The 15,563-nt window shown below is 31.7% G+C and overlaps 1 protein-coding gene and 1 non-coding gene across 2 annotated transcripts in view; both read right to left on the bottom strand.

The window, feature by feature from the left end:
* Smp_154730 (rna-binding protein musashi-related) overlaps positions 1 to 15,563 on the bottom strand; it is a gene marked incomplete at both ends in the record, with an annotated part of 72,290 nt that overhangs the window by 32,191 nt on the left and 24,536 nt on the right. The window contains 4 exons of the mRNA XM_018794837.1: positions 5,843 to 5,890; positions 8,177 to 8,261; positions 8,943 to 9,024; positions 12,033 to 12,073. Coding sequence (XP_018649209.1) covers positions 5,843 to 5,890; positions 8,177 to 8,261; positions 8,943 to 9,024; positions 12,033 to 12,073 — 256 coding nt within the window. The remainder of the gene's footprint in view (positions 1 to 5,842; positions 5,891 to 8,176; positions 8,262 to 8,942; positions 9,025 to 12,032; positions 12,074 to 15,563) is intronic.
* On the bottom strand, positions 13,705 to 13,776 carry Smp_tRNA_00625_Pseudo_TTG.1.1. The gene has a single exon. It is a non-coding gene (tRNA).

Here is a 15,563-nt window from a genome sequence, read left to right on the forward strand (position 1 = left end):
GGAAGTACTGAACGGCCGTTTCGTCCTATTATGGGACTCCTCAGCAGTGCGCATCCACGAAGCTGGTAGGTCCTGGGTTCGAATCTCGCGGGCACCGCTGAGGAGTCGCATAACAGGACGAAACGGGCGTCCAGTGCTTCCACGTTTTCCATGGTGGTGTAGCTTCAACTGACTCACGCTTTCAACTATGAAAATACTAAATCTCCACAAAACCCTTTCTGATAGTTGCAGACTTGTTAATCGAAAACCTGCTTCTTTTAGTTGATACCGCTATAGCTTCTGGTCTTTGAAGAATATGGAGTCTAGTGGCTTCTCACAGATCATTGTACACGGTTAATTAATGTTTATCTTACAGTCTATTTTATACAGATGGGCTAAGATCCAGTTATTTAAGATTTAAACAACTACCTTCCTCATCCATACTGTTGAGTATTTAAGAGAATGAAACTATAAATCATTAGGATATCGTCAAACAAAGGTAGATGATTCGATAAATATAGCTCAAAATAACTGAGTAAAAGAACATTTAAAAAATTTACACACCTTTATTTCTATTTCAATCACTCAAATATTTTACATTGAGTTTTCAATTGTTAAGGTTGTGTTCATCAAAGTCTTTTCTAAATAAACAGATAACTAAATAACACTGGAAGATTTTCTTTTCTTGTTTAAATACAATATAGTCATTCCTTTACGAGTGAATAAATGGTATCTGAAAACACTAGCAATTGGCGCCACTTTTATTCATCGACAATATTTATTTATCTTTATATTCCTCCATTATCTGTCTTTCTATCCGTCATAAACTAGAATTTTCTTTAGTCACATTATTTTACAATGTGTTCTTAAAAAAAACAAAGAAAAACATCTCACATATGGCTAGACAATCACCAATTGAACTGATGAATAAAACCATTATTGAACTAATCACAAAAAAATCTAAATAAAAGCAGAAATGTCAATCGAAATGAAAAACAAAGAAGAAGAAAAACGTTTAACAACGATGAAGTGTGAGTTGATAAATCATTTATTACATATTGTTTATAGGGTCATCAAGTTACCATAGTAATTATTTGGTTTATTCAATTGATATATGTCAAAATTAATTATCATAAGTAAAATATTGACGAGAGAATGATTGTTTTTTTTTTGTTTTAGATTCGTGATAAATTAACTTAAACAAATAACAATGATTTGAATAATAATAAAAAAAGATATTTGATGACTTTTTTTGGTTCAGATTTATGAAATAGATTCATACTACTTATTCAGTGTTTGTTTTTTGTTGAGATGTGAGATGATCGAATGTCTTCAACTCAGTATAAACATAACGTGTAAATATTTGACTGATAGACAGAATTATGTGATTTAAATTAACTTAGAGATAATCATCTTGTATACAGTGTAATTGTTGTGTCCGGATAACAATAGTGAATGGTAACTTTGTGATCCATTTACGGACCAGTATTATGCATATATTTATTATCGTATAATTGTTTAATAACTAAACTATTCATACTCGTGTTCTACTTGTTATAAGCTTTATTTTGACCTATAGACTATTATTGTACGATTTAACATTCTTGAGTTATCCTTAGTTTATTAATTGCTGCCTCCCACATTCACAGACACACTTGGCTAAATCTTGTACAGATGGTATTTTCTATTTTATTGGTACGATGTAGTCAGTCTGTTTGGTATATAAACTCAGTATGTTTGAAATATAAGGATTCATACCACAGAGGCTGTTATTGGTGTTCTGGACTTAACTGGCTGGGCTAGGCAGAAGCAGGATCGATAAGCACTCTAGACTGCTCGTACGGTTTTCGTGTATCACTGTTCCAATCGATAATTCACTGCTCTCTGACTGGCGGTCTTATCATGTCATACATTAACTGGGCATCCACTCGGCCACAAGATATAACAATGAAATAACAATAGATGACCAATGTAAACTTGAGAAGGTATGAAGACGAATTAAAAACTAATATTATCCCCATTGTAATTAGATTATATTATTATTATAACTTTAATGTTTATTGTAACTATTCAGAATATATTGCATTGTAGTCTTTTCATGAGATGGTTTATGTATACAACCAAATAATAGAGAATGGACAATGAATTATGTTTCTGTTAGCAGCTCTACCTTCATGCATTTTTACTGTTCGAGTATTAAATTAGAACGAATCAAATATCTTGTGATCTCTAGTGTTTGCTGATTCTCTAGTTGACAGTAGTTCAGACTAAGACTTGAAATTCAAATCTATAGAATTAACACGGAAACATTACGTTCTAAATACAATATAAGTCAAGTTTAGAGTCCTGAGGGCGAGTATCATATACTGGTATTTGTGGACAATTAGTATAACGCATTTATCGAATGCACAATGTTTGATCTCGCCTTAGAAACCTAGTATCTATCTGAAGGCTAGCGTAACCATTCAAACTCAAGTAGTTAGTATAAGTTTCGAATACGTAACCTCTTGATTCCTAGTTGAGTGTTTCGGTTATTAAACCTCTATTCTTCATATAGTTACTAAATTTAATGTTTCTGCCGTCAGGTGCACTATGACATACAGTATTATAGCATAATTCCTTTTCTGAAAATTTGATAACTCTTTTTCAAATAACATTTCAATTTGCCCAAGGTAATTCATTACAATGAATCTCTTTATCTGTATAATTTATGGTAGTTTGTGGATAGTGTAAAATATATTATAACATAAAATTAGGTTATTTGTAGGTCAATTTCACAACATATTTATTAAAACAAAGTGAATTTTATGGTTAGATAGCATTCACATAATAGTCAATAATAAGTATAAGTAACGAATTAGTGTCAGTATAAAAAACATGCATTTAAGTGAATTTGTTGGGAAATAACTAGTTTAGTAAATCAAGTACCTTCGAAACAATAAGCAGAAAAAATTATCATCAAATATAAGTGTGGTAATTTGCATATTCCAACTATAAACTTAGATTTTGAAAGTTAACATTTTGAACATCATTTATAATGTTGAGTGATTCTTTACGTAAAACCTGTGCTGTCCCCAATACATACCACACAGTCTGATCAAAACTCTACGAAAATAAACACAAGACTTAACATAACGATCCATCGCCCCAAACTATTAGCGGCTTCGTTAGTTAACTTTTTAGGAATTGGTCTCTTTTTAGGATGTATGTTTGTTGACAAAGAACACCCAGATGAGATACTTCGGTTTGGTGAGTACTGGAAAAATGCAGAGCTTTCTGATCTCCTTGAGCAACAGAACAGACATTTTTGAAGTGCGTTTCCCCTCACCGAATCCAAAGTGCTTCTGAAATACTGGACTGAGTCAAATATTAAAATAATGGTAAGGAGTAAAGCAGTTCACCACATCAATCACGTTACTTGTCTTGAAAGTCCTGATGAGTTCGTGTTTGACGAAATTTCTGTACAGATTTACAAAACTTATTTGGATTTTTCCAAAATGTGTCACGTGTGGTTTAGAATAAGTGTCCTTCCACCAACGAATAGGCGTATATACTGGGTAGCGGTTTATTCCATGTGACTTTGCTGCTGTGAAACATGGGCCCTAAAAGTTGAGGAAATTCGTATACTGATAGCGTTTGATCAACGATCAATTCAAAGCATTACTCATCTATGTTAGGACCATCGAGTGAGCAGCGTTGCGGTTAAGCGTACAACACTAGACAAGGATGGAAAATTGGTTGGTAATATTGTGAATCATGATTAACTGACGTAGATGATTCATGCATTACGTATCTCAAACCACTATCTACCTCAACAAAGATGTTTGCTGGTGTAACAGGGGGTCTATGGAAAGTTAGTGACGATCAAACAAACACGTATCATCGGTCAGTAGAATCACTGACTGTTGTTCTGACCTACTTTTTTGATGGGTGCAGGTTGGCTGTTTTATTTGTGTTTCATTACGGACGTGAGTAATGTCTTTAAAGTTTCGGAATGGAAACAAACATTTGTCAAGATTCCTTTGGTCCTTAGTATTTATTAAATTATTATTATTGGCTTGAAATATCGCATTTTTGCTTCTTTTAGGATATTAAATTAAAAAATTCAACTAGATTTATTTACAGGAAATGTCAAGAATGTCATTCTTTTGTTTGTATAAAAATAATATCAGATTATAAACAACAATTCATTTTCAATGTTAAAATATTATTCATTGAAGGAATATTACGATTACCAGTGGATCAAAAAATGATTCTATTATCAAAAGCAATTATATACATAACTTAGTAGCAACTAATGTGATGCGTAAATCTTAATGGTAAGTAAATCCTATCGATCGAATTGCTGTGTGAAAGCTTAGTACTTTATTTTGATCATTTGTAGTCCTAAAGATAAATGGGAAGGTCCAAACCACCAATACATATATATACAAACTAAAAATAAAATTCACCCCATTTCACAAGCCAGTGGCTATTTGAACTCAGTAGCTAAGTGGGCAACGCGATGGCGTTTGAAGCGAATCGTACTGGGTTCAAGTCCTCGAATGCAAGTACATCCCAATGACGAGTACCACTGCTAGCCACCATCTCTGCCTAAAATGTTTGTGATTGATAATACCGGGGCAATCCTCACAGGATACACATATGCCAATATGAGACTGATTGATTGCTGTCCTAAACATCAGTGAGAAGATCCAAACAACCAATGTGTATGAACATGTGACTAGACTTTTCACGATGTAATTTGACTTAAATAGATAATTACCAGTATAGGGTTATGGAGATTGTTCAGTTTCTATTGAGATCATGAATCAATAAATGTTAAAAAAAACCCATTGGAAACCTAACCTGGAAGCACTGAATGGCCGTTCTGTTTTAGTATGGGACTCCTCAGTAGTGCGCATCCACGGTCCCGCAAGAGGGAATCGAACCCAGGAGGACGGGTACGTAATATCGTGGATTGGTTGAAGTTAGACAGTAACATAGTTAGATGCCAGCTCAATGATCTAGAGGTTAGGTGTTCGCGCGCGAGACCAAAGGTACTGGGTTCGAATCCCGCCTGAGGAATCGTGGATGCGCACTACTGGGAACCCTATACTAGGACAAAACAACCATCCAATTCTTCCAGGTTTTCAATGGTTGTCTAACATTGATCGATTCATAATCTCAATTACATAGATAATCTGCATCGTTAATTTTGTCAGTGCAAATATATGTAGAAGTATTCAAGAATATAAACATAAGATAGAACTCCTATAAAATTTATGCATGATTTATTCAAGTGTTAATTTAGTCCTTTAGAATAATAATTTCTAGACTCGAATGGAATATGATGAGAATAAAATAAAAAAAACTAGGCATCCATTGAATGACAATTACTGTAACAAAAAAGAAAGTAATTATCTAGTTTAAGTTTAATCATAAAATCAGAATTAATTTTTTCCCATTTATATTGTTTTAATATTAAAAAAAACGAACAATATATTTCATTTTATAGTTTCCCCCTTTGACAAATGGATACTAATTTAGTAAAAGCATAAATTAACTCTTATTTAAAAGATATACAACTCCAATCAATTAACAGAAACACAATTCTATGGTTGTCTATTATCCCTTAGTATACGAATATCTATTATATTAAGCTTATTCTATATCATAAACAATAATTCAATATTATGATGAGAAGGTTTTTGTTTATTCATTGAAAAGTATCAAGTCATTTTAACGTGTATAGGAAAGTAAATACAAGCTAATGGAAAAACCAGTGATAAATAAGATATATATGTGTATATGCTTGGAAAGTAAATAGATTAAGACTAAAACTACATTAAGAATTAGTATTTAAGATATAAAATGTACTTACTTTTGTATTTTGACCAGATTTACGAGGAACAGCAAGTTTTGGATCAATCTAAAATGTCAAATAATGATTTGAAATATTTAAATGAATGAAAAGAAATCACAACTGTATATCACTTTACGTAGTGTATGTATTACAATCTTCTAAGAGTTTAGACTTTAGTTGAACATCTCATTGGTAATATTATTGACTGCAATACTGAGAGGAGCCGTTTCAAGTGATACAAGAGCCTTAGTTAATTAAGGACAGTAGACACTTTTCTCATTAAACCCGGCTGGTGTTAAACCTTAGTTTATATTCCCTTGAACCACATAAACTATACTCTTCACTTATGAACACAGTATTTCTTAGTGAGTCCTGTCTAGTCATTACTTGATTAATATTTTTTTACATTGCGAAATTCCACTATAAATATATTAGAATAGTATTTAGGAGTATAATGTTGACTAAAATAATTAGTCAAGGTAGTCGGAATAAAAGAATTTAAAAGAATAATAATATCAGAAGGGGTTTTGTGGCTATTATAGTAATCTTTTTTAATAGTTGAAATCATGAATCAATTGAAGCTAAATCATCATGGGAAACCTGGAAGCACTGGACAGCTGTCTCGTCCTGTTGCAGGACTCCTCGGAAGTGCGCATCCACAATCCCGCCTCGCGTTCGCGCGTAAGACTGATGGGTCCTGGGTTTGAATCTCGCGAGGCGGCATCGTGGATGTGCAATGTTGAGGAGTCCCACAATAGGACGAAACGGCCTTCCAGTGCTTCCAGGTTTTCCATGGTGGTCTAGCTTCAACTGACTCATGATCTCAACTATTGAGAGAAAGATAATAATTAACAAGAAAGTAATCTCTCATACAGATCACCCAACTGCGTCACAAGATAAGCCCTAACATGGAGTCCTGAAGGCCAAAGGAGAAGAGGAAGACCAAAGAACACATTACGCCGAGAACTGGAGACAGACTTAAGAAGAATGAACAAAAATTGGATAGAACTAGAAAGGAAGGCCCAGGACAGAGTGGGTTGAAGAATGCTAGTCGGCGGCCTATGCTCTATTGGGAGTAACAGGAGTAAGTAAGTAATCTCTTACACAATCAATATTCATGTATGAATACCTAAATATAAAATCTTTTCCTTATGTCTTATATCATAACAAGAAAAACATCTACTTTGTTTGTTTACATATTCACATACTTTGTCAATGTATAAACATAATAATATAATAGATCTTAAACTGACGGAAAAGTAATGCGACTTTACAGTCTTTATTTGTCCATAGAGTCCATAGACTTTTATTCACTTACAACTATAAACAAGTTAATGTTATAATTATTGTAAGAATTTTCGCCTTTACACAAATAGAAATTAATCATGAACAAAAGTAGAAATAAAGTTAAATAGCTTGGTATTAAAAAGCTTGATTATTTATACAAATACTTTTCACAGTTCATGATCTGGATAGTTTATCACATAGAAAATTTATGATATACATAGTGCATCGAACATTAATTATTCATAACTAATTATGTTTAGAAAGCATAATAAACCATTAGTCAGATATCATTTACTGGAGAGAAACTAAAAAACAAAAAAAGAAGATCTGAATTATGCACGTTGATTGCCTGCTTAGATCAATTCAGTAACCTTTGATATTTTCCTAGACTCTCTATGAATAGTCAATTAATTTATTCAGAAACATTTTTCAACATAAACACTCATAAAAGGTGTCTATAACAATAATAAAGTAGTATATCAGGAATTCCGGAAATGTAGTAGCAAGTTTAACAAACTTCTCATAATATAACTGACTCATAAGGGACATATCTAACCTAAAGATAGTATACATAAAAAAAGCGAATCATCTGGAAGACTTTTAAGCCAAAAAAAACACTAAATAACTGGTTACAAATGTTCCAAGATTACTAATATTGACAATTTGAATATCAAGAATCCCATTGTCAATGATAAATGCTTGTCTACTGAACTACTCAGAATATTATTTAATAAATAAGAGCATTTGACTTTATTCAGTTTATCAAACAAACATCATTAAACACCTCATGGACACATTTATGATCATATTTACAGTGGTCAGAGTATGTAGTTCATAACAAGGTATTGCGAGTAAGTTAACCTAAAAAAAATATTGCTGTTAGATTTATTTATTTATTCCAGTCAGTCATGATCGACGTAAGACCCAATTACATCTGGTCTTAACGTGATTGAAACTGCTTACAAATCCATTGTCTTAAGAATGAACATCATAAAACGTCATAATAATTTATCTTACTAAAATTATTATAATGACAAAAATCTGATTAGAAACGTTAGAGAATACCTTTTTATAGTCCAAAATATGTGGAGCTGTTTCAAGGACTTTTTCCACACACACTGGATCAGAAAAGGTAATAAATCCAAAACCTCTATAAAAAAGGAAATGAAAACCAAATAAATAGGTTAGTGAATTACTATTTATAGTTTTACTTCAAAAGAGTTTTTAATGATTAGTAAATAGAATTCATATTTCTGCTTCCCAAAAGTTGTTTGATTTCATTCGGTGTTACGAAAACTCCTATCTCAGTGTATATGGACAAGCAATAAAAGATAGAATAACTACAGGTTCTTAGCTGAGGTAACAAACTTTTAAAATGTCATGAAGAATGACGGATTACATAGGTATTGTTGTTTAATTAAGGATAACGATCAAGTGTTTAAAAATTGAATACTTTTTATATAGTTTTCAGCTTTAAAGTTATATCTACACATTGAGAAGTCAGTTACTTAAAATTAGTTTGAAAAAGTCATGTTTTATGTGGCTCAGATTCACCTAAATAGGGAAATGGTTGAAAAGTCAGATTCCAGAGTTTTTTGGATTTCAATGACTGTTTAACTGAGGTTGACTTGTGATCGCAATAAAATATATTTCTATAACAGATTTTGAGATATGGTTACTGTATATTCATGCCTGATAATTTTCACTGGTCTATTGAGGACGTGAAGTCTGTGAAGATACACTATTGGTAATATAATCATAAAAACATGATAAGAATAAAGATAAATATTCAAATAAGCAAGATATAAATATATTTTACACTGTATTTTACCTTGATCTTTTTGTGAGAGGATCACGCATAATCATATATTCCCTAAGCTCACCGTATTTTTGAAAATAGTCCCGTAAACCCTCTACAAAGTAAAATAATTAAAATGTGTATTGTTGATTAAAAGTATACATAGTGTTCAAATGTATCATTAAAGTTCATTTTCGTACGAAGATGAGATATCTGAAATAATGAATATTTAAGTAAAATCATGTTTAAGAATAACGATGAACTTATGGTCACTGAGCTAAAAAGTTTAGCTTCAAGGCACTCATTGTTGTTATAGATAACATCGTCAGAGTCTACTTCAAATAAAATTTCACTAGAAATTAGTGCTGAAAATGTTGTACAGAATGACAATCACACTTCCTCAATTGAGTTTTCCAGTTAGGCAAGCTCAATACCAGCAAAAGTCTTTAACTAAATTAAGATAAATTTTACTACCTACTATTGGTTTCCTGTGTGTTTCCTTTCATTGTATAATTAAAAATAATATAATCATAAATATCGCAGAATATCCAACAAATCATTGAATGTCATTGAGTAAACAAATTATCTTTATCAACAACAACGAAATCACTATGATGATGAACTTTTGACATTTAACAGACAGTTTTAAAGTTACCAACCAAAATAAATAAAATGAAAGGTTATTAGACAAACATAGTTTTATCTCCTAACATTAGTCATCTTACTAAGCGATGAATGATGGGAAAATAACTGATTATTGTTTAATTTATCATAGTTGAAAGCGTGAGTCAATTGAAGCTAGACCACCATGGATGCGCACTGCTGAGGAGTCCCATAATAGGACGAAACGGCCGTCCAGTGTTTCCAGGTTTTCCATTGTAGTCTAGCTTCAATTGACTCACGCTTTCAACTATGATAAATACTAAATCTCCACAAAACCCCTTCTGATAATTAATATTGTTTAATTGCTTTAATTCACATCCTAGAAGTAAATATGCAATTTTGAAATAATATCGAATGTTAAAATAGTATTAACATTATGAATTAGCATGCATTACTTGCAACTGATTCAAACAAGACGTGTTTCTTTGGATTTTATAGATATCCTTTCAGGTTTTCCATGGTGGTCTAGCTTCAACTGACTCATGATTTCAACTATATAAAATTACTAAAATCTCCACAAAACCCCCTCCTTTAGCATGTATTAGGAAGTATATTTTCAAATCAAAATATATACTTTATAAGCAAAGATGGATAGTGGATAGCAGTGGAATCCAGGATGCGCGTTTTGTCCTATTTGGGACTCGTCAGCTGGATGTACCTGTATTTCAGAGTTGATGTTCACCCTGAGAATCGAACCCAGCATCGTTCGCTTCAAACGCCATCACGTTATCCACTTAGCTACTGAATCCTGATAGCCACCTGTGTGTGCAATGCTAGCCACTATCCATCTTTGCTTATAAAGCTTGTGACTTCAGGCAATATCGAGGCAGTCAACAGAGGATGCACATATGCCAACAAGAGAATGATCAATTGCAGTCCTAAATAACAATGGGAAGATACAAGTATACAACATCAAAATATACACTATTACTCGTATATGCATTATATTACATTATCCTCAAAGAAAAAAAGATGATTTAAAATGAAGTATACTGAATACAATTTTTCTGTTTCGGTACATAATGGCTGAATATGTCAAAGTTCAAATATGGAGTGATATTAACCTGAATAAAGAAACTATGAAGTACATTTTGTCGAAGAATTAAAGTGTCATCATTGTGTTCACAAAGTTGGTATATCTTACATAAAATACCATGTGCAACTATACAAAAATGTAGTTATATCTAATTAAAAAAACATTCATTGATTTTGCTTTTATTCACTCTCAATTATTTTCATAAGGAGGAGATTTTGAAAATAGGTATACTGATAGAAACCTACTTATGTTCAAACTTGTAAAAAGGCCCATTAGTTTTAGAGAGTGCCCTCAAGATTACAGGTACACCTTGCTGACGAGTGCCAAGTAGCACGAAACCCGGGTCCAGGGTTTCCTGTTGACCACCTCCAACCACCATCTTATCTCACTATGCGATATATTAGCGCAATACATTTCGAACAATCTGATCACGCATATACTTGTTAAGAACATTTATATATAAAAACAAAAGGTCAACTAGACTGGAAATGGAGGGTAAGAGGAGACAAGGATAATAAAGAAATAATGTGAAAACAATTTGAAACCTAATCACTCTATATAATAAGTAATATTATCAGGGTAGGTTTAAGGTGAGAACAAACTGTTTTTGAATACACAAAGGGGGTTTGAATTTTCGTATGGCTAAGGCTTCAATAAACTTTAGTATACGCCCTTTTACACTTATGTACAACACCACAAAAGCCGAGTTAAGATCAATCTCATGACTGTTACAATTATGTGTTTGGCAATAGTGGATGTTAGATGTTTATTTTCTACTCTTATTGGGTCATTTGATTCTACTTATTTCTGCAATCATTTAGGTACATGTACACACATCCTAATTTTGAGATCACGATTACACCTCTTTATGTAGGTGTGACTACGCATATATTTAAATTGGTAAACACAGTGGGATGTGGCACAATCATTTTTTTGTCTTTTAGGTTTTTCATGAAGCATGAACCTTGTTGTTTTCTTTGATAATGATCTTTGCTGCATAATATGCCATGTTAATGACTGTTCTTAACAATTATTTGTGTGGTCAGATTGTTTGAAATATATGGCGCTAATATATCACATAGTTCTGATAATCTTCGTCTTCCTATTTCACTATCGAAATCTATGAAAGGGACTAATTGCTTTAAATGTATATAGGTCTCTTTATTTATCTTGATTTGTTATGACTTGATGTTTATGAGAATATGAACATGCATGCGAAGGAATATAAGATATAAAACACAAAGAAGGATTGGTTGTCGATAGGATTCCTTTAACAATGACAACAACGGTAAAAGTTAAAACCACCACAGAATTTTGGTTTAACAAGTAAGGAGAAAATGGAGAAGAGAAGAATCAGATACTTTTTCATCACAAACATATATATAATAAATATCCAGCATTAGTTGTAGGAAGACTCAACTTACCAGACGTTGTAGTAGGACTGAGGCCACCGATAAACATTTTCCTAAAATATGAGAAAATAAAAGAAAAAAAACTGTGAACAAACGAACAATCGAGTGACGGTCAGCATGTGAAGCAAAACCAAAAGAAACGTATAATTGTTGCATAACAGAAGTAAAAATCGAACTTAATATAACAATAATCACTGCTATTATTACTGTAAGTAAAGAATCTGTAGTAAGAGAGAGAAAGAGAATACAGGACAATTCAAATGAAGAAGAGAGATTAATACACGTGTGTGTGTTTCTATTTATTTGTTTATTTATCTAGGTTTCTGTGAACACACCTACACATTGATGAATTTTTACAGAGTGAAGCATTCACGTGAACATATTGCGCACTAGGAAGACAGTGCGCACTAGGAAGACAGGAAGAAAAAAGGAAAGCAATAAATCTACTAGTCTTTCTGGATTTTCAACACTCCTATATATATATATATATATATATATATATATCAAGCTGTGATTGATACTTAATAAATAAGAACATATAAATGACTCTTCAAATTAGAATATACAAATAACATTATCAACAGTAGGCGCAACATTAGCTAAACCGTAATTCAATAATTTAACCTATTCCTTTAGCGAATACAGAAGGTTAAGCAACAAATTAAAAAAGTAAACAAAAATTGAGACAGTATAGGTAAACACATATATTTCAATTAATATCAATATACTGAGAGAGAGATGACTAATCAAATTGGACAGAATATGTGGTTATTATAAAGCGGAAAAAATAATAATAATTGAGAAATAAGTGTTATCCACTGTTTACGTGTAATACCTTTTTTTCATAATCAGTATGATAATAATTCAATTAGTTGATTAATTCAATAGATAAACTGTTTCTGCATTGTTTTCGTTTTACTAATGAAACTTGTGTTTATTTATTTACTCTGAAGAAGTAGCTTACATTAAGTCACGAAACGTACAGAAATATAATTTTTCTATTCATTGGAATATAGCAACTATATATAGATAGACAGATAAACTGTTATAGTGTTTGTTTCATGTTAATCAAAAGAGTCTTGATAAGACCACAATCATGTATTATAAGAATCTTATCTTGTAGAAGAGATAACACTATACTATGGATCTGTAAATGTTGTTGTTTATTTATTGAATTAATGTCTTAAATAAGAGCTTACATAACTTATTACTTTTTTCAAATTAGTGTATAGTATTTTAGTAGTATGTAAGTTTTGATTGTATACCTGCTGTATAGTCCATAAAAATCAATCAGGCTAGCAGACCATAATGACATCATTAAACATAAGAAAATCTGAATATCATATAAGACATAATATTGGTAAATATAAGCTTCATTCTCAAAACAGATTAAATTTAGTTCAAACAATTAAATATATACGTGATAAACGAAAGTAGTTTATTTATTTTGTGAAACGTTTCAAACTTACTAGATTGACAAAATGTTCAGTGTTCACCTAATATAATAAGTGATACTATTCACTATATGAATACAATGAGTACTAATGATATATGTATTGAAAAATAAAATTACGAAATCATAAATTATTAATTTTTTAAATTCACTTAGTATTGTTTGTTTGAATCTTCCTGTTGATGTTTAGGACTGCAACTGGTCAGTCTCTTATTAGCATATATTCATACTGTGCGTATCGCCTCAATATTGCCTTAATTTACAGGCGTTCTTAACAAAGATGGATAGTGGCTAGCAGTGGATAACGTGATGGCATTTGAAGAGAACGGTATTGGGTTCAAGTCCCAGAGTGAACATCAACTCTGAGATGCAGGTACATTTAGCTGACGAGTCCTAAATAGGACGAAACGCGCATCCTGGATTCTACTGCTAGCCACTATCCATTTTTGATCATTAATCTTTTATTCAAACTATCAATTTGGCTTGATTGGTGCTTTTCAACCAGTAAGTTTAATTCAACCTTATGAATTCAGAAATCAAACACGGTAGGTAGAGTGGATCTATTAAGAATAATTTATCTAACAAAAGCTGTTTTGTACAAAATAATGTTTAAATTTCCTACATTCTGTGTACATCTCACTACAAAGATATGCATGAAACTAAATCAAAGTGTATCTCAAGTGACTTGAAAGAAATGAGGATAAGCAACCTCTGAAAGATAAAGAGTTTGGTAACTTATCGGTTAAAGCATAAATTCTGTGTTATAAAGCTAATTATACACCTTAAATAGTGAAATAATTATCAATGATCACCAGAATTACTAACCCTCAGTTTATTCCTACTTTAAAAAAATATAAATTACTTATGACTTCAACTGATTTAACACTTTCTTACATTATGATTGGATTTTAAAGTGATTAATAAATCTCAAAGTTTTACATCAGCTGTAAATGAGCTAGTTATACTACCAGTTACATTAGTTATAATATTAGAAATAAAATTTTACACACCTTAGTCAATAACATTTAGTTAGATATGTCACAGAGAAAAACATAAGTAACAACATATTTAACATAATCATTAAGACCGATTAGTAGTTGAACATGAATTCGTGTAAAGAAGTGGGTGATGTCACAAATAATTATAATGAAACAAACAAATACGAAAAGTTTCCAACAAATGAGTGTTAGTTAAAACAGGCAGTTAATATAAGAATAACATTGTAATTTAGCGTCGTGAGTCAATGTCAGTGGAATTAGGGCCTGACCTTTCGATATAGAAGGGAAGTATGGTTAACCTCTCGTTGCCATGGCAAAATAATTGTGTTGTTATAAGCTTTGTCATTTACTTAATCCATTCGCCTTTGATATAGAAAAACAACTCCATTATTATCTCAATGAAACTTGACTGTTATGTTACATATGTTGTTACTAAACATCATTGACTAAGTTGTGTAAAACGTTGATTCTAGTAATATAAATAAATGTAAATAATAATATAAGTCAGCCATTTATAGCCGAAATAAAAACTGTGAAATATAATGAAATCATGTTTCTTTTTCTGATAATCTTGTTATTCTTGTTTTATTTAAATTTATCAATGGACCAAGATGTATGAGACTAGTAAGTACATAGCTCCATCAAAGCTGTTTTCTCTATCTCCATATATATATACAACGTTCAAAAAATAATCGAGTGAGTTACATTTTCTAAGCGAAACTTTAAAAATGCAGTATTAAAAAACATCAATAACATAACCCTATATCAAATACGTAATGGACTTAAAATCGATATGAAAATTCTTTATTTCTTTGCAAATATTCCGTATTTAAATAATTTAACAATAAAAAGTAAGCAATCACTTTTCCATCACAGACTATAGATACAGTACTTTTAGATAGATCCTTTTATTGCTGAAATGCTGATTCTTCACTAACCATAAACTGCTATTTTTATTTTCATAGTTGAAAGCGTGAGTCTATTGAAGCTAGAACATCATGGAAAACCTGGAAGCACTAGGAGGCCGTTTCGTCCTATTATGGAACTCCTCAGCAGTGCGCATCCACGATCCCGCACTCGCGAGGTTCGAAC

The sequence above is a fragment of the Schistosoma mansoni genome, chromosome 1 (assembly GCF_000237925.1).
Source record: "Schistosoma mansoni strain Puerto Rico chromosome 1, complete genome".
Lineage (NCBI taxonomy): Eukaryota > Metazoa > Platyhelminthes > Trematoda > Strigeidida > Schistosomatidae > Schistosoma > Schistosoma mansoni.